This window comes from Sminthopsis crassicaudata, chromosome 3 (genome assembly GCF_048593235.1).
Source record: "Sminthopsis crassicaudata isolate SCR6 chromosome 3, ASM4859323v1, whole genome shotgun sequence".
Classification (NCBI taxonomy): Eukaryota; Metazoa; Chordata; class Mammalia; order Dasyuromorphia; family Dasyuridae; genus Sminthopsis; species Sminthopsis crassicaudata.
Genome location: NC_133619.1, coordinates 71,265,992 through 71,285,753, shown reverse-complemented (window position 1 = coordinate 71,285,753; position 19,762 = coordinate 71,265,992). Strand labels below are relative to the sequence as shown.

The window sequence follows — 19,762 nt, the reverse complement described above, 5'->3', positions numbered from 1 at the left end:
ACAGGACTATCCTCCTGATAGCTTACATTCGATAGTACAAAGTGCTTTTCATTTTTTTTTTTTTTCAATCTAGTGCTCTCAATGACTCTGTGAAGCATGGACTACAAGTATTATTTGGCTAGAGTCTAGAATGGAGATAGGACCTAAAATTTCATTGAAATATAATACTCTGAGGTAAGAAACTTCCCTTTGCCAATCCAAGTCAGCACTTTCTCTATAAGTGAAAAAATTATCTAGAACTGAGGTGTCATAGATACTGCCCATGAGCCTTTCACACAAATCCAAGTTGGGAAATCTTTTATAAAGTGAGGAAATATACAATTGGGATCATTATGTATGATTTAATGGACTCCATGTTTAGCTGGCCTAGAATACCAAGAATTTAAGTGACCAGCCCAGAGTTTCACAAGCAAGTAGTTTGTGTCAGAGAAAGCATTTAAAGACTGGCTCTTTACCTAGTATGCCATGATGTCTTTTACAATTTCTCATTCTATTTGGTAAATGTGGAAACTGAGATTCAGAGAAGTTATCAGGTAAGATTGTAAGAAATCCCAGTGTATTTTCAGAAAGAAAATGATTATATAATTTGTATAATTCAGACATTTACCTCCTTAAAGATGGTTCTTATAGGTCCCTTACAACTCTAAAAGCCATAATTTAATTGTCAGCATTGAGGTTGTGACTGAAAAAAATAATCAGCTCATTGACTAGGACCTACTTTTAGTGAACTAAGTAAAACATTGTCAACATGAGATTCAAAAAAAAGCATATTATGACTTGTAGAACAAGTTGAGATGAGTTACCAAGACAAAAGGCTTCTTCAATCCATTACCAAAAAGAATGAATGGACTCCACAGCATCAATGAACAATGGATACAGTAATCTCCACTATCACCCTTAATGCATTGTTGATCATCCTGTTGAATAATAAAATATATGTATGACAAACTCTTTCTGATGAACCTGCCAAAACAGTAGAAAAGTAGGAGAGCTTTCCAAATGCTCCCATAAGTACAACTACCCTCTGTTGCCCTCTATATGACTACAGAGTAAGAGGTATCAGCACTTTCTCAGGGCAAAAGGCATTGGGGATATGAGCAAGTAATAATGACTTTTCAATGAGTTTTCCTATCCTCTGGAAAGACAAAGAATTAGATATGAAATAGCAAAGAAATGAGCATTGGTATCCTTACTATGTAAAACATTATCTCACAAAACTCCTTTAGAATCCTGGAAATATTGTGGACATTGCATAGAAATTTATATGTACTCTTTTTATCATTACCAATGAAAGTCTATGTATTATATAATGCTTCCTAAAATGTAAAATTATGAACTCTTGAAGAAGTCATCAAGAATATACAAAAATCTTCTGATATTCTCTTATTTGATCTTCCTCAAACTCAGCATTTTATCTATAGATCTTTTGCTTTTTTCAAAGGCTGCCTTCATCTTACTTGTATCTATCAGAATTTTAAAGAAACCTTTCCAGATCCCTCTGCTTGGTAATGCTCTTAATTCTCAAATTTTCAAGTTAAGTATTTACCATTCTGTGTGTTGTATCTTTGCTCTCCTCATCCACATATATGATAGAATGGAAATTTGAGGGATTATTTTTCATTTTGTCTTTGTACTAGTAATATCAAGTACAGAAATTAGCACATAATAAACACTTAAATGCAGATTAGATTAAATTGGATCATAGTGGAATGGATTTGGTGACATTCTGAGAATGATTAGTTCTTCTAATAAGAATTAGAAGTTTTCCTTCACTACCTTGGTCCTATTATATTAGCTGGTTTCCTTCCCAAACCATATTGCAGTTTCAATGTCAGAAAATTTTAATGGTATCATCATGATTTCCATTTTTAAAAATAAAATGTGAAAAATGTAAGAGTTATAATAATTTCATGATACTACCTTCCCATGATGCAACAATATTTGTCAAAGTTTATGCCAAAAACAACTACTCGCCAATAATTCCCAGGTTTAGTAATATAGCAAAATGTCTTATTTCAGTCTTATTTAAGATATATGGGTCAATCTAGGGGAGGGAATGAAGGAAAGGAAGGGAAAAATTAGAACAAAAGTTTTTGCAAAGGTCAATTACCCATGCATATGTTTTGTCAATAAAAAGCTATGAAAAGTTATTTATTTTAAAAATTAGTAAAATAAAGAAATTTAAAATGAAGGCTTGCAAATAAGCAAGCAAAAAAAGATATATGGGTCAGATATAGAATAAATAAAATGAATGATTGCCAGTCTTCTTCATATCACTCATAAAATAACATTGATATATAATGTCTGATAACTTTATTAGGTCTAGATTTTGGTAATGACTAATTATCATTGACCCTTTGCCCCAGATATGTTCACTGAGTTCACTAGTCTTAAGCTTTGGGATACTGAGTTATATCAGAATGGAAGGTATCTTGTTTGATCTGTTCCTTATCACCAGTTACTTTGTACCATTAACTTATGCAATCAATTTTACAAAGTCATGCATGAAGACTTGATGAAGAACCTCAGAAATGATTTTAAATGAAACTTCTGGCCACCAGGGAAATTCTAATTCATAAGCTACAAACATCACCAAAGTTCTTGAGACATACAATAAATTGCCATATTCCAATAATTGTTCATGCATATAATCCTAAGGGGCAGATTATGGACTGTTTGGCAGACTCTGAACAGAACTATGAACTGAGAAGTCTCAGAACAATGTTGGGAATATGTAAACCCTGAAGAGGATATGATTCTAAACAATAAAAGTCTTCTGGAGCAATAGAATAGAAAATCTATAATTGAATTATGCTACCTTTGCAATGTTTTTCTCCTCTTTTTCTATTCCCCTTTCCTCCAATGGTATGTTGAAAGACACATAAACAGATACACATATAATAAAACAATCTAAAAGTTTATATCATTTGGCACTTTATCAGAAGGATGTATTAAGCTTAACAGAAAGAGTTAAGAAAAGTTATGTCTGCCATTAGAAGTGGAGATAAGCAATAGAGCCCTGCACTCTTGCATACAATTTGCATGGTTTTCCTTTCCATGAAATGAAACATAAAAGTTTAGAAATTCTAAAATGTTTACATCATTACATTTGAATTTACTTTTAGCATTTGAATATCAGGGTACATGATATTCAGGGAATTAATTTAAAAATTAAGAAGACCTCTATTTTTGTTGTTGTTGTAGGAGCAGCTAAGTAGAAAGGTTGAAGTTTTCCTGGCTACTTCTTATCAATCCATCTCAATTTCTTTCTCCATTGATTTCTATTATGTAGTAACAAAGTCCAATCAAGCCCAAACACAAGCCTCAAAAAGTGAATACAGCTTCTTTAAATTTCCTTTCATGTCCAAAGGAGAGGTAACTGCTTTTTGATTTGTTTTTTTGTTTTTTGTTTTTTTGTTTTTTTTAAGGCAAGAACAGTTCCTGTTTCAAATCACCAGAGACAGTGACTATCTCAGTAACAGAATCGTATAATCAAAAATATTTAATACCAGATTCAGAAGGTAAACGGATAATATTCCACAAATACTTACAAGAATATCAGTTACTTACAGAGTAGCTCATTTATAGATGGCTACAGATCTTATGAGATGGTTGATGCACTTTTTATAATGAATATGAGATATGGTATAGAATACTGTATTAGAGAGATGGCCTTGGAAACAAGAACACCTGGACCAAGTGTGAAAGAATTATAGTCAGCCACCTAGAGTTATACCATCTTCCTGAAAATGGGTTAGGCTCTAGAAACCTACAAAAGCCAGGACTTACTTGGCACAAGAGTAGAAAAGGCTCAAGCTTCATGGTAGCTTTGGGTAGTATTAACATGACTTTCTGGTCTACTTCAGCATAGATGAGCTTACCACATTGGATCTTAATTCTTCCAAATTTAATGGGTGTGTACAGACCACACAAATCACTGTATACTGTCCTACTGACCAGATTCATTTCTATATGGAAACAAGATTAGAAGAGTCTACTGAAGCTACATATTGCCATATCCTTTTTGCATATTATTTTATGTTAAGACTAAGGAAACCTGAATTAATAGGGAGTTGACATCAGTTGACATCCCTAGAAGTAAGTTATTTAATCTCAGTGCTCAGGACAATCCTTTAAAATTACAAATTACAGAGAAAATATATGTCTGCATTGGAACACAGAGTTTCCTGATTCAGTGACTCCCTTTATTAATTAAATCATTAATCCAAATCTCCAACATTTTGGGATATCTCATTGAATCAGTTACATGTAGGTGATCTATATATTTATAGGTGCATAGTTTAAAAAAAAGTCACTCTAAATATAATCAATTATCCTTCTGGAATAGAGAGTGAATAATCCAATGTAATCTATCACCATTATATAGAAAAGTAAAAGAAAATGTACTTCAAACTAAAAATTACATTCTCAGATAAATGGAATCTTCTCATTGTCCTCTCAACTGCCTTGCTTTCTCTAATTATAATATTCTGTTTCACTTAACTCTATGATGTCATTGATCATATTATATCTATTATATGAAACTTTGTAACATTATTCCAATCTAGAATGATTCCTCCTTAACTGAGTCACAGATCTTTCCCTCTCTTTGACACATTTTGGCACATTATTCACTTCTTTTGACCTATTATCTGTTTCTCTAGACTACTGAAATTTATGAGAAAAAAAAAAAAAAGAACATGTCTCAAAGTTGATACATATCACAAAATAGGCAATTAATATATACTTGTCACATTGACTTGAATTGTACCAAAGAACAGGATTAGGCAGTAGATGTGTTCTGCACAGAATAGTAATTCCTTCCTTAGTGGGAAAAGCATAGTACTTTTTGAGAGAAGAGCAAAGACTCTTTCACTAAAAATAGGAAATAAAATCTTCCAGGTTTTATCAATCATTAGGTAGAGTAATTAAAGTACAATGAATGAACTAACCAATTTGTATCAAAATCACCAGTACCTTGGGAAATTTTTGCATTCTTCAGAATAGGTCAGTTTTTCTTTTGTTTTGGGGTTTTTTTCTGAGTTTCTTGAACTCATGCTTAGTTTTATTTTCATAAAAACATTCAATTAATGAGTGTATTGTAATGTTTCCCTTAATTTTACAATATGTCAAGAAACCATAAATCCACAAAGAAAAAAATGGGAAATAACTGAAATCAATAAGGAAGGCTTATGAACATGCAAAGTTATTAGTGAAATACAAGGATGTTAATTAAAGATGTTGGCTTTTCGCAAAGGCTCTCTGTTACTCTGATTGATCTTGGCTGCTGGTTCAGCTCTTTCTCTCTTGCCCATTAGCTCTCACTTTCTTTTCACTGCTCTAATTGGATATTTACTGCATCGGCACCTTCTTTTAAACAACATTTGTTGCAAAAAGACTGTAAATACTATTATGCTTCAGACAAATGATACATGTACAAATGCATGTTTGCATAAATAGTTTACTGTTTTTTGTAATTTGGCACTGGAACTTTTACAGATCTCCATGAGCCTTTCTACATTTTGTGGAAATGTTTGATATTTTATTTTCTGAATAAAACATCTTTTGAATTAAAAATCCTACTTTAAAAAGCAGCTGCAAAAATAACTTTAGAAAAAAACACTATGTCCCACATTTTAAGTAGTTAGAAAATTAATATTAGAAATGATGATTTTAAAATTTAATCCACAATAAAACCATAGAGGGTCTTTGTTTCACCAAGCCAAAGGATATAATTTATGAAAATTCTAGAAAATATTCTTTCTAAATAAAAAATGATAAATTATTGTGAAAAATGCCAGAGTATACTGAAATTTTCATAAGAATTTGTAATCCTTATGTAGAAATAATGTCTACTACAAAGTTTTTTTTCTGTAATTATTTCATTTTACTTGCCCCATGTAGAAACTGCCACAAAATATTTTTATTGATAAAATAAAATCAACTATAGTTATTTCCATTTATCCTTCTCTATCTGCTAATATCATTTTTTTTTCAATTTTTCAATCAGAAACAAGGAATTAAGCTGTGTTTCTTAGAGAAAAAGGCACATGTCACACAAGGAAGGGACAGTATGATCAATGAGACCATTTGTGAGAAACATAGTTCATATTAGAAATTTGGCTTCAGTGAATAAGTGAAAATTAATTATATTGAAAAGGATTTTATCAGGCAAAGAAGGAGTTCTCCATGAATATGTTAATCACATTCACTTAAAAAGGAAGATTTATTTCTTAATTATAGTTTATGAAAGGATATTTTGGCATTTATAGTCATGGATATAAATATAGATAGATAGCTAGAAGGTACAGTGGATAGAGCACTGGGCTTGGATGCAGGAAGACTCATCTTCCTGAGTTCATGTGGTCTCAGATACATATTAGCTATGTGACCCTGGGCAAATCACTTAATCCTGTTTGCTTAACTTTGTCATCTGTAAGATGAGTTAGAGAAGGAAATGGCAAATCACTACTATTTTTGCCAAAGAAAACTCCAAATAGTATCATGAAGTCAACTTCAACAACAATCTTCTCAATGTCTATTTTACCCTCTGTTTCCAAAACATCTGGGCAGTTCTCTTTGATAATTTCCTGGAAAATAGTGTCCAAGCTCTTTTTTTCCTCACATTTTTCAGGGAGTCCGATTATTCTCAAATTGTCTCTCCTGGATCTGTTTTCCATGTCTGTTGTCTTTCTAATAAGGTACTTGACATTCTATTCAATTGTTTCATTTCTCTGGTTTTGTTTGACTACTTCTTGGTTTCTCCTTGATTCATTCATTTCTACTTGTTCGAGTCTAATTTTCAATGATGTATTTTCTTCACTCACTTTTTTTTATATCTTTTTGTAATTGTCCAATTGAGTTTTTATCTTCTATGGAATTTTTTTCCATTTTATCCATTTCATTTTTTAGAGAGCTTTTCTTTTTCCAGCTCATTAAAACTCACACAACTAAAATGATTGAACAGAAACAATTATAGATATTTGTTCTATCAAATAGCTATAACCTTCCCCACCTCACCCCACTTTTAATAGGGAAAATACATTCATATCAGTAAAGATTTCTCCAATAACAGGGAGAAAACTTTGAAATACTCAAACATAACTTTATATTTATATATATCTAGCCATATCATATTTCAACAGCCCTAATAATACCCATTATGCATTCTTCTATTATCTTTTAAGGGATCCACATTTTTATTTCTTAGCAGATTGTATGATTTCATGAGTCAAAGCCTATAACACCATTATGAAAACACTACTGCTAAAAAGAGAACTTTTTATAGAAGCAAGAAAATTAAGGATTGCTCAAAGCACTACACAATTCCCCAAATATAATCCATACTGCCCCCCCCCAACACACACTGATGGAATAAATTGGCCAAATACCTACATGTCAGAATTTAGGGGGGAAATATATATATATATATATATATTTTTTTTCTTTTTCCCCCTATATATATATATATATATATATATATATATATATATATATATATATATAGGGGGGTGTGTGTGTGTATGTGTGTGTGTGTGTGTGTGTGTGTGTGTGTGTGTGTGTGTGTGTGTATTCCTCATCCAAGATAACTACATGGCACAATATTTAGAGTGCTAGACCTGGAGTCAGGAAAACTCATCTTCCTGAATTCAAATCTGGCGTTAGACACTTAATAACTGTGTGACCCTGAGCAAGTCACTTAACTCAACCTAAATTCACCTCAATTTCCTCCTCTGTAAAATGAGCTGGAGAATATCCTTGCCATGAAAACTCCAAATGAGTCTACAAAGATTTGGGCTGGACTGAATATGATTGAATAACATTATTTCTTTTCAACTTTCTTTTTCTTTTAGAGATGATTAGATCCATCTTTTTTGATACCATGGATACTACTAAAGTAAAGCTATATTCTGAAACATGACACAATCAGTACCAAACAATCTTCCAGGATAATCATCTAGAAGAATTTTCCATCTGCAATGAGTTTCATTTCCAACTCACTTCCAAAGAGAATATCCTTTATAATAGTGGTTAACACTTTGGAGAGTATATATCTCCCTCCTTTATATAAATTGATATCAATAATCAGATCATTGAATAAAACTATCTCTGCTTATATGAAGATATCCTAGATAGATGAAAGACTTGATAAAAAAAGATAGATAATAGATGAATAAGTGATAGATAGCTTGTGTGATTCCAACATTCACAAGTGAGGCACCTTGTTGGAATGTAAATAGGCTAAAGCACATTACCAACAGAGATTTATACCTAAGAAATGAGATAAAAGCCACAAAATACAGTTGTTGAGTTTTTATGGTCAGGTATGACTCTTCATTTGGGGTTTTCTTGACAAAGGTAATGGAGTGTTTTGTCATTTCCTTCTAAAGATTCTTTTACAGATCAGGAAACTGAGGTAAATAGGGCTAAGTGATTTGTCTAGGCTCATGCAATTAAGAAGTATCTGAGATTTGATTTGAGCTCAGGTTCTGCTGGGTACTCTATCTGGGTACCAATTGCTGTCCTGCCTGGTACAGAGTAAATGCTTTAACAAAAGTTTAATGATTGATTAAAAGATATCAACCAGGAAATTGGAAAAAAATACTTGAGATGGTTATACAGCTTGAGCAAGGGAAAAAAAAAAGGTTTTTTGTGTATTTGTTTGTTTTGTTTTTACCAGTGTCCATGAATTGCTAAATGATTAAAGGAGGGGCTCCAGTACATTGGGTGGTTTCTTCTTCTGTGGATTATTAAAGGACAGAGGAAAGAATATCTGTAGGCAGAAAAATAATGATGGTTTGTGATCAACCCATTCAAGGCAATACTTACATTGCTGAGATTTCAGAGTCAATAAAAGAAAAGACTTAATAATAACATATATTAGAGCATCTAAGAATGAAATATACTATTAATATGATAATTGAATAATATTTTAAAAGTGGTTATGTGGTGTAATGGATAGATCTCTCATCTTGGAACCAGAAGGATCTAAGTTCAAATTTCACCTCATACACTAGCTATGTGACTTTGGCTATGTGTTGCCCCAGTTCCCTCATTTGTAAAGCAAGCTAGACAAGTAAATGTCAAACAACACTAGTATTTCCGTTAGGGAAACTCTCAAAACAGGTCATAGTATTTTTTTTTAATTTGTGCATAAATTGGATTTAAGAGAGGCAGAATTTTGGATGTAAGAGAGGTAGAGTTTCACAAAGTCATCAGCTCATTCTCTCTCCTAAAGCCACCATTGTTCAGGGGCAGGACAGAGTCAAGATGACTGGTGATGGCTCAAGATGCAGTGGATGACCTTGGTATCTTCATTGTCTAACCAAGATCTAACACCTGCTTCACCTGCCTTAAGGGCCATTGGAACAAATTATTCTCATCCATCCATTCCACCAGGGGAGTCTTTACATGCTTGGGCTAGACATCCCTAACTCACCATAGGGTTTGAGATCCTTTGGTTTCCTTGAACTTGGTTTATAGCTCATCTGCTGAGAAGCATACACTGGGGTGTGTGTGCTACAGCTTCTTGGAGCCACAACTGAGAGTTAGGTGCATCAGGTGGACACCAAAGGTAGAAAGCAGCTCTGGACAGCCTTCACATGTTAGGTACTACTGTAGGGTGTGTTCAGGGAAGACAAAGAATCAGACATAACTGGAAAACTACTAAACTACAACTTTAGGATTAATAGCTTGGAAATCTGTGAATACATAGTTCATAAACCTCATGCACTGCTGAACTAAAAAAAAAAAAAAATCCTTACCTAATACTAATAACAATCAATAGTAGTCCATGTTTATATGGAATGTGATATTTCTATAGAGGAGTACCCAAAACTGGGACAGAAAAAGTTGTAACTATGATTATATAGCTAGTTGGTGACAGAGCCAGCTTTTGGATTTGGACACAAAATTGGTGCTAATTTTAAAGAACAACTAACTACTGTTCTGATAGGTAATACCTTTTCCTTTCTTCCAAATGCTGTGTTTAACCAACATGACACAGTTGCTAACAGTACAAAAGGCATATGTGAGATGAAACAACAAACATGTCTGACAACAGGATCCCTCCCAAAGCTATGCTGATAATGTGTTTAAAGATAAAAGGGCATTCAGGAACTATTTTAAATGAGATAAGGGGGCTTCATATATCTTGCTGGCCCTGAGATAACTTTATTCCTTTCATCATTATTGATTTCTTAAGGCTTAGTCACCCTCATATCAGTACCCAGAGGGCTCAGCTCTTGGGGCTCAATTTTTTACCAATGGAGAGTTGTCATTCTTAAGCAAAAGGAATAACTAAGCCTACAGAATAGCACGTAAAGGCTTTAGACTTCAGTTCAACTGATAAGTTTTCCTCTACTCGACATGACTACATTAATCCACTGAATCAATTTCCTTAATCTGTTCTGTGTAACAAGGTATGCCACATTTTCACCCAACTTAAAAATACTGTGTTGTTAGGATACCAAGTCTATAAGAGGCAGGGCTCCCAGTTTTGATCAAAAAACCTGATGCATACTCTTGGCAATTGAGCAAGGAATGAATTTTCTATTGAGATTTATATATGGATATGATCACCCTAATGTCAAATGGGAATTGAGGAAATGGATGTTAAATAGCTTTATAAAACCATTTTCCTATGCTGATTTTCAGGTGGGGTCTAAAACTACAAATGCATTACATGTTTTTGGTTTTCACAGATGTCCAATTTGCTCTACTCTTCACACAAAGCCCATAACTTAGTGTGATCTGTAGCATATAGCACTAGAAATAAATCCAATTTAAAGCAATCTCCAACAATGTTGTTCCAAATGTTCTTGTCACTGACTGGCCCATCACCAGCAACAAAACCAGTGCTTGCATTAATCACATTTCACTTGGTCTTGGACGATATTTCACCAGGAGCTTTATAAAAGGTAAAAATGTTGGCAAATTTAGTAGGAAAATGAAGAAGATGGACTGCCATGGGGGAAACAGTTGTTAATTTTAAAATCAGTATGTGCTTTGGGAGGAAAACAAAAGTTTGAGATACTTAAATTATGTAGCAACAAATCAAGGCTAACCTCAGCTTGCAGACACACTGTACAAATTAAGTCACAAAGCCTTTTCGTTGCCAACTTTAGGTCTGGCAGGTTTGCAGATGATTACCCCTAGCAAATTGTCAGAATAGTCACACTTTCAGTTTCAAGTTCTACTAATTCTATAAAACACTTTCACTTTCCTTCTTTTAAAAAAAAAGTCTGCCTCCTGCAAAGCTCAGCTCAACTTCATAAAAGTGTGATACTTGGATTTTTCTTTACCAACCACTTTGGTTCAGGCCAAGATGTTTTGTTCAGATCTCTCTTCTTTGCTTCACTTCCCCACTAACAAGACATTCATTATCAGGGCCTTGTTCTCCCCAAGACTATGCAATTTGTCATTTGCTACCACTCTTTACTAGCAAATGACACATGAGATAGTTCCTGCTTCATTTTCAGTATCAGAAAGAGACACCTCTTGGAAGATGTCATTTCCTTGACCCTGATAAGGGCTGAAACAAATAATCCCCAATTTCATTATCCTCCCCTCTTCTGAACTTCCAGAGCACTATGTGCAGAGCACAGAGCACTTAGGTATATTTACTTGCTTATATTGTGGTCTATTTCCTTTCACTCTCTTACAGTTCAAACTAGTCTAATTGCTATTTTTCAGACATAAAATTCAACCTACATTCTCTGTACCTTTGCACACCCTGCTTCCCACACTTGGTATGTGTTTCCTTCTCACATTCACCTCTAATGCATAGGGATTCCATTAAAGTTCAGCTCATAGGACACCTGCTAAATAAGGTTTTTCCTGATGCTTGTAAATGCTAGCATCTCACCCTCCATCAGCCAAAATAAAAGCCTTGAAATGAATATTTCCTCTTATTTAGATTTGTATATTTTTCCTCCTCAGGAAGTTCAGTACCTGCTTTATAGGTTTCCTCTATACTTGAATGGCCATGTTGATAATAATTATTCTCTCAAAGGACCATGATCTCCAAATGCCTCAATCTCTATCCTTCAATCTTTCAGTCCTCCATAGCCATACAGAGGACTGATTATATCCTGACCTTATCACCTACAAGTCATCTATTTTCATTATCAAAAATTTTGAAATTCTTTCATCCAGTAACAACTTCCTATTTTTGCCTCTTTCTTTGCCTTTGCCTCAATTCTCTCATTTTGGCCCTCCTCATTATTTCACCTCTCTTCAGCCTTCCTCAGACCTCTTCTTTTTTGACAGCCTTTGTAACATTTGAGAATCTCCTCCTGGATACCATCTCTTCTCTGTTTTCCCAAGCCAACATCCTTACCACTGATTAGTTTCTTCCTTTCCCAATTTTGACACTATTGTTAACCAATTCAGGATGACATATTCCTCCACTCTCAAATTCATTTCTTCTTTGTTCTCAATTTATTGCTTTAATGTCTCTCCTCCTTTTCATAGTGCACTACAAAACTAGCTATCTCTTCCCTCCCACCCCTGGGTAGTGAATTAAACCAAATAGAGGGCTTGTGCTTGTGATAATGTTGTAATTGTTTGCACATGGTTTTCCTTTAGACTCAAGATCTCTTGATGCAAGGTATTGTTTTGGTCCCTCTTTTATATCTCCCATGTTTAACACATATGATGCCAAAGGATTAGGAAATTAACAAAAAGAAATGACCATTTTTATCCTCCTTTTTCTTTTTCTTTCATGTCAATGACTTACAGCTTTGGCAATGGTGCTCTGTGGGTCCCCAACATCGGCCTGTGCAAGACTTGTGACACCGTCCACCTGCAGAAGAGAAGAGGAATATATGCAAATTAGAATCTTTCAATTTTTGACCAAGAGTGATCATTCACAGGAAACAACTTTCACTCCTTTATGAGAATCTTTATGCTGCACTAGAGTTGAAACATTGCCCATAAAAAGTCCACTTAAATGGGAAGGCCTGAATGCCAAATATATATGGGATTGGAGTACCAACTCGTGGTATTTGAAAACCTCCCATCATTTTATTTAATAACAACAAAAACATTGAATTTATGGAACTTTTCCCTGGTTGTTTTAAGGGAATAGAGGAAGAAGGTACATGAAACAAGTTTTCACTTTGACTAGTAGATCTATCCTGGATCTTTTGGGGAATTCCATCTTTACTCCCAAATCCCAGTTAGGGAAGATTAAATTAATATTTAAATAAGCATACTGAAAACTACATAGAGAATAACAACATCTTCTAATAAATAGGCTTCTAAGAAGAAAATGTTCTAAGTATAATTCTCATACTTCTTCATATAGTGAAACAATTTCACATATGTTTTTTAAGAGCCAAGGGCCTATAAAATCCAATTTGTTGTGTAAAATTTGATGTGGAGCTTTCCCAATTGTAAATGTGCCCTTTATTTCTCCCAACTGTCTCTTTCCCCTTATGAGTATTTTGTCAAAAGCATTTGCCTAAAGCAAACAGACAGCTTCCTCATAAGCAAGAGCCATAGAACTCAACCAAAGGATCTAAGAAAAGGATGTTGAGAACATTCAATTTCTTCAAAGTTTGCTATCTGATTTCTTTCCAGCTGAATGGCACAGAGAGTAGAATTTTAGGTTTGGAGTCAGGAAGACCTGAGTTTAAAATCTGACTTCAGACACCTACTAACTCTGTAATCCTGGGAAAGTCATTTAACCATGTTCGCTAGTTCCCTCTTCTATAAAATGAGCTGGAGAAGAAAATGGTAAACTATTCGAGTATCTTTACCAAGAAAATTCCAGAGTTATGAAGAATCTAACATTACTGAGCAAAAAGAAATCAATTTCTTCAGCTCACTGAAATGATAATATTGGCAATGGATACTTAGAGATGAATCTCACAGGATTAGGGACTACTAAAGGTGAAAGCTGTGTGGAGTAAGATATGGTGAAGAACTTACAGATTAAGCACATATTGATCAGAGACTGCTAGCTAATGTAAACCAGACTTATAGGCCCCAGTCACCTGAAGGCCTAGGCTGCATTCCATTGTCCAAAGAAGAAGAGGCTGTAAATCATTTTGTGGTTTGCATTCCACTGACCAAATTGGGGGGGTGCTGATTTGTATGACCAATCACAACACATAGAGGGTGGGATTTTGGAGGTTCTTTGTCTGAAATGTATAAAAGCTGTGAACATTTTCAAGGGAGTGATTCTCTCCTGCTGTGAATCTGGCTCACAGACCAAGATGGGGTCCACTTCTAGAGATTCTAATAAATAATTCTGCTTTTCTATGAGTGATCTCTGAGTAGTCATTTTTGGATAGGATTTTCTATCCCTCACAAAGGGATTTAGAGACAATCTCATCCTTAAACCCTTATCCCAGAGATGAGGAAATGAGGCTCTTAGAAGTTCATAAGACTGAGATAGAAAGAAAGAGACAGAGACAAAGAGACAGACAAGCACATCCAGAGAGAGAGAGAGAAAGAAAGAGAGAGGAGAAGGAGGTGCAAAGGGAAGAAAAAGGAGGAGAGGAATAGGAAGAGGGGAGGAGCAGAAAGAAGAGAAGGGAGAGGGAAGGGGAGAGTGAGGGGAGAGAGGGAGAAAGGAGGAGAGGAAGAGGGTAAGGGAAAGGGAGGAGGAGAGAAAAGGAAAAAGAGGGGGAAAGGGAGGGAGGGAACTCAGAGGCTAGTCTAGATTCCTTTACAAATTTAGCAATTAAACCCCAGAGATGTTAAGCCCCAAATGGTCATTGTTTAGGTTGTGATTGACTCAGATTGAATGTAAATAGTAACCATTTTTGTGTTGGTTAGAAATCCTGATGGTCTTGCTCTCCCAGGTTTATTTATTTACTTGGGTTTCTCTTTGTTTTTGTGGGAGGGGGGGAGGGAGAAGAGTAGGTGAAAGACCAGATTCTTTGCTTCAATTGCTACCTAGCCTTAATTACTGAATAGGTGAGACTTGTCAAACTGAGACCTGTTGAAAACTGTAGTTTAAAAAGGACAAGTCTTTCATTGCATCTGGGGCCATCTTCAGTCCTCTTGCTCTGTATCTGGCTATTGGACCCAGATAAATCTGGAAGGGAAAGTGAGGCAAGTGACCTTTCATTGCCCTCCTTTCACTTAAATCCAATTAAATTACCTAAACTGGTAAATTAGGTAAAGCTTTTCCTCCTTGATGTCATAATTTTCTTCAAGAACAAAGGACGAGCAACAACAATTACAACAGTAAAAAGTAATTTGCCCAAAATCAAGAGATCAAAGAGATAATACACCCAAGGAGAGATTTAAATACAGATCCTCTTAATTCAGAGCAAGAACTCTGTCCACAGTACTATCATAGTTGCCAATGACTTATCCAAAGTAATAAAACAGTTTTTAAAAAATGCAATTAGAATCTTAATCTCTTAATACTTAGTTGCAATGTCTTGAAACCTACTTGCAATTATATTTCATTCCATGCATATTCCATGCAAATATATTCCATCATGTTACCTATACTTGGCGAATCCATCTCCATGTGAAATCTGTTAGAATTTTTCTATCTAACCTTTTCTATTAAACACTATTTAAAGCTCTGTGATCAGTTCTGAATGAGCAGATGCTTCTTGGATAACTGAAGTAACATTAATGATGTCATCTATAAAACATTTTTTCAAAGGTATAGATATGATACAAACATCAATCTATAATTTGATTTTAATTTAAGAACTATAGTCTTTTTAATTTAAGTTTAATTTAATTCACTTACATGCATAGCCTGGTCAAGCAAAATAAATTACCCTTGGTCATGTCCAAAAATCTGTCACATTTTGTATCTTTGGTTTATTTCTTTTCTGGCAGGATATAGCCTATAGTATTTAAATTCTCAAATGGGAAGACATAACAATCTGGGCAAGCACCTCATTTTTCACTGGTAGACATCTATTTGAACACAATGTTTAAAACTTATTGGTTAAAAGTATGCTGACAAAACTCTCCCTAACTCCCCTCCTCCTACAACACACATAAGTTTTTTCTTCCCACTCCTCCCAAGTCCTTGTACTAAACTGGATATGCATAGTTTTAATGATTAGGTTATATAGTAATTATACATCCTATATTCCAGCCACCTTTATAAAAGCATCAGATCCTTACTATATTATAGTTCATTTAAGGCAATTATGTTGTGAAGCGCCATTGCTGACATCATCAGCGTATAATTTCCTGTCACTCTCTGCCATCTGTTTATTTAGATCACAAACACATTATAACTACATAATGCAAACTCATTCTGGCTGACAGGAAAAGGGCTCCATCTGGCATGAATAATATAACTTTAATCAGTAATAACGATAATTATTATTAAGAACCTACTGGAGTTCTTTTGTATAAAGCTAATAAATCTAAATTGATTTATAACAGCGGAAATTAGAAAAGACTGTTAGGAAAAACAGAAAAGGGTGGAAACTTTTCATAGCACAAAACTTTTTTTTTTTTTTTTAATGAGAAATTAGCTATTGTGGGGGTTAATGGGTGCCTTGTTTCTCTAAATGTGCTAAAATCCATTAAATCGACCCATTAAGTGGTCAGTTAATTGCAGATTTCTGAAGCAGGGGATGATCTGTCATTTATTCTATGGCTTCTTGATCCACATTTGAGCTAATAAAACATTTAGCTTTGTTCTTTATGGCCAAAATGTTATATGTGGGTTGGAATACTCGAAGGTTAGATTTCAGAACAGGTGACCTGTCTACCCTTCTCTCTCCAACTGCACTTCTCTCCCCAGCCACCCTTCTTTAACAAGTCCTTTTAAAATTTCCAGCTTTGTAGGTCACTCTCCAAATTCATCTACCCCCATGATTTTTGTAGAAAAGATTTTTTTCTCCTTATCAAAGCTGGTGGGACTAGTTTTTCTTTTTGAAGATTCTTGGTAAATAGCCAACTATCCCCTGCCAAGTCTAAAACCCTTTGGAAATAAGGGTTTAAGCTTATCAGAAATCATTTTTTTTTAAATGAACCTTAAACTTGTCCATTTCCTGTTATAGACTTCCAAGGGGTAGCTCAAGAGATCATTTGCATTTATATGGAGATATGTAACAGTACCCCAGGGGGAAGCAAGTCAGAAGCTCCTTCCCTGATCTGGAACTGTGTTGGCTATATTCCTTTTCCCCCTTCCTCAATTACTTAGCCAAAGTAGGGTAGTGAGTATGTGCTCAGCACATTTCTAAATTAAATGATCACATTTAAAAGACCATGTATTAAACATTCTCAAATAAAATATCCTTCAGCACACTGTCATCCTGAAACAGTAGCATCTGGAAGATATCAACAGCCAAAGGGAATCCTTCCATTTGTGCTATTTGAGGATGGTAGCAATAAGACTAAGAATACCACAATTTTCTCCTAGCTCTAGTGCCTCCACATAGTCAAAAGGGATCGGCATAATAGTCTACATAGGAAAAATGAAATTGGTTAAGAATGTTAATCATTTGGAAGAACAGCCCACTGGGTTAGGCTATCAGTGCATAGATACCTAAAAGTACTGAAGATAGATAAGAAGCTGGGTGCTGAACATAATTGATGGCTAAGGATAGATCATGTTGGATTTGGGAAATTATGCATCTTCACTGATTCCAAACTGCTCCCTGATACAATATAATTTAATGTAATTTATATTTTCATTATTTATTTATTTATTTGTTTTTGCTGAGGCAATTGGGGTTAAGTGACTTGCCCAGGATCACACAGCTAGGGAGTGTTAAGTGTCTCAGTTCAAATTTGAACTCAGGTCCTCCTGACTTCAGGGCTGGTGCTCTATCCACTGTGCCACCTAGCTGCCCCTACAATATAATATTTAGAACCAATATCCTTTTGGTGATGTTATGTGAATAGGTATCAAGGATCAATACAACTTCAGAAGAATCAATATTATGGGTGAGTTGAATGGAAATGGAGAGGCATAGGATGGACTTAAGTCTATCCTCCCCATATCTATATGGACAACAGATCATTTTTGGCTTTTAAATACACTTAATAAATGTTATTATGTTCATCTTGTGATTAATGAATTCTCTTTCAATTTGTAGGATTGGTCATTACCATTGAAAATATTTCTTAATTGGGAGAATTATTATCAAACTTTCAAGAATGGTGTACTGATGTTTGTCAAAGATCCAAAAATGATAATATATGAAAAGTTTTAATTAAATCATGAAGGAAAATAGACATAATTAAGAACAATTTTTTTTTTCACTTCTCTAAGTATACTCTCCTTTCTAATTTATCTGTTTCTATGGAAGAAACCATCATGAGCCTTAGATTTGGCATGAAATGATCTGAGTTCAAATCTTAGCTCTGCTGCTCATTCCTTGTGTGAACATAGATAGACAAGCTGTCAAGCCTTGTTATATCAGGCTCCCTAGTATCTCATTTCTATTCACTTTACATTAATACAACTACCACACAAGTACAGTCCTTCATCACCTCTCACCTGGACTAACAAGAGTTACCTAAATATTTTTTCTGCCCCAAACTGCTTTCCTTTTTCAATCAGCCTCCTATACTGCTAGATACCAAAGATATATACATAAAGCACAGGTAACTCAATTACCCAAGCAGCTTCAAGGGAATCCTTTTGTATCCAGGAGGAAAAACAAACTTCTACTTAGCATTTAAAACTTTTCACAAAATATTTCCAGCTCACCATTACACAGCTTATTTTACTCCTTCATATAATTATAATTCACATAAAAAGGGTATTTTTTGCTGCTTCTCTTCCTATATAAAATTTCATCTTGATTTGGACTTATGGGAGCCAAGATGCCAGAATTAGCATATTGAAATAACTCTCCAATGTTCACCTCCAAAGAACCATAAAAATAGTGCCCTAACACAAATCCTGGAGTAGCATAATCATCCAAAAGACAAGGAGGAACAATTTTTATCCCAAGAAACTTGGAATATCACTGAGAAAGACCTGCCTCACTTGGGCAAAAAGGAACATAGTCCAGGATAGGAAGAGTCCCAGCAAACCAGAAGCAATGCATCCTCAGGAGATCCTGAAACCCACAGGGATATCATAACCTGCCTCAGAATAGATAAGAGAAAAAGCAAATTCCACTTCTAAGAACTTCCATATGTTTCAGCATAACCCTGGGCAAATAGGTAACTTCCAGGGGCCTGGACAGTCAACATTATTCAGTGTAGCTCCAGGAATATGCAGAAACACATCAGACTCAACACAAGCCAGACACCAGCACCAGGACCCCTGCTGAATAGCAGGTAAGCTGCTACAACCTTTAGCAACATAAGCTACCCCCCAAAACTTATCCTCTCAATGAAGCTGCAGATAAGAAGAGCCCCAGTGGCTATGTCAGTGTAGCACAAGATAAATAGCTGTGCCTATAGCCTTTGGCACAAGAAACATTCCACCTTGGGAGAAGAGATCAAATTTTAAAGAAAGAAAAAAGGGCTAAAAAAGATGAGCAAACAACAACCACAACAAAGATTGACCACAGAAATTTATTATAATGACAAGGAAAGCCAAAACCCAAACTCAGAAGGGGACAACAATGATAAGGCATCTATAGGCAAAACCCAAAAGAAAAAGAGGAAGTAAATCTCAAGGCTGAAAAGAACTCGTTGAAGAGATCAGAAAAGAGTTTAAAAATCAGATAAGAGGTAGAAAAAAATGTGGGGAAAAATAAGAGTGATGTAAGAAAATTATGAAAAAAAAATGAACAGCTTGGGGGAAAAAAAAACTCCTTAAAAAAATTGGTCAAATGGAAAATGAAATAAAAATAATACA

The 19,762-nt window shown here is 34.8% G+C and overlaps 1 protein-coding gene across 6 annotated transcripts in view; it reads right to left on the bottom strand.

The window, feature by feature from the left end:
• The window catches only part of ERBB4 (erb-b2 receptor tyrosine kinase 4), a 1,327,834-nt gene that overhangs the window by 392,603 nt on the left and 915,469 nt on the right, over positions 1 to 19,762 (bottom strand). For all 6 annotated transcript variants that reach the window (XM_074298794.1, XM_074298799.1, XM_074298793.1 and 3 more), the window contains exon 5: positions 12,740 to 12,805. In XM_074298794.1, the coding sequence (XP_074154895.1) occupies positions 12,740 to 12,805 (66 nt within the window). The remainder of the gene's footprint in view (positions 1 to 12,739; positions 12,806 to 19,762) is intronic.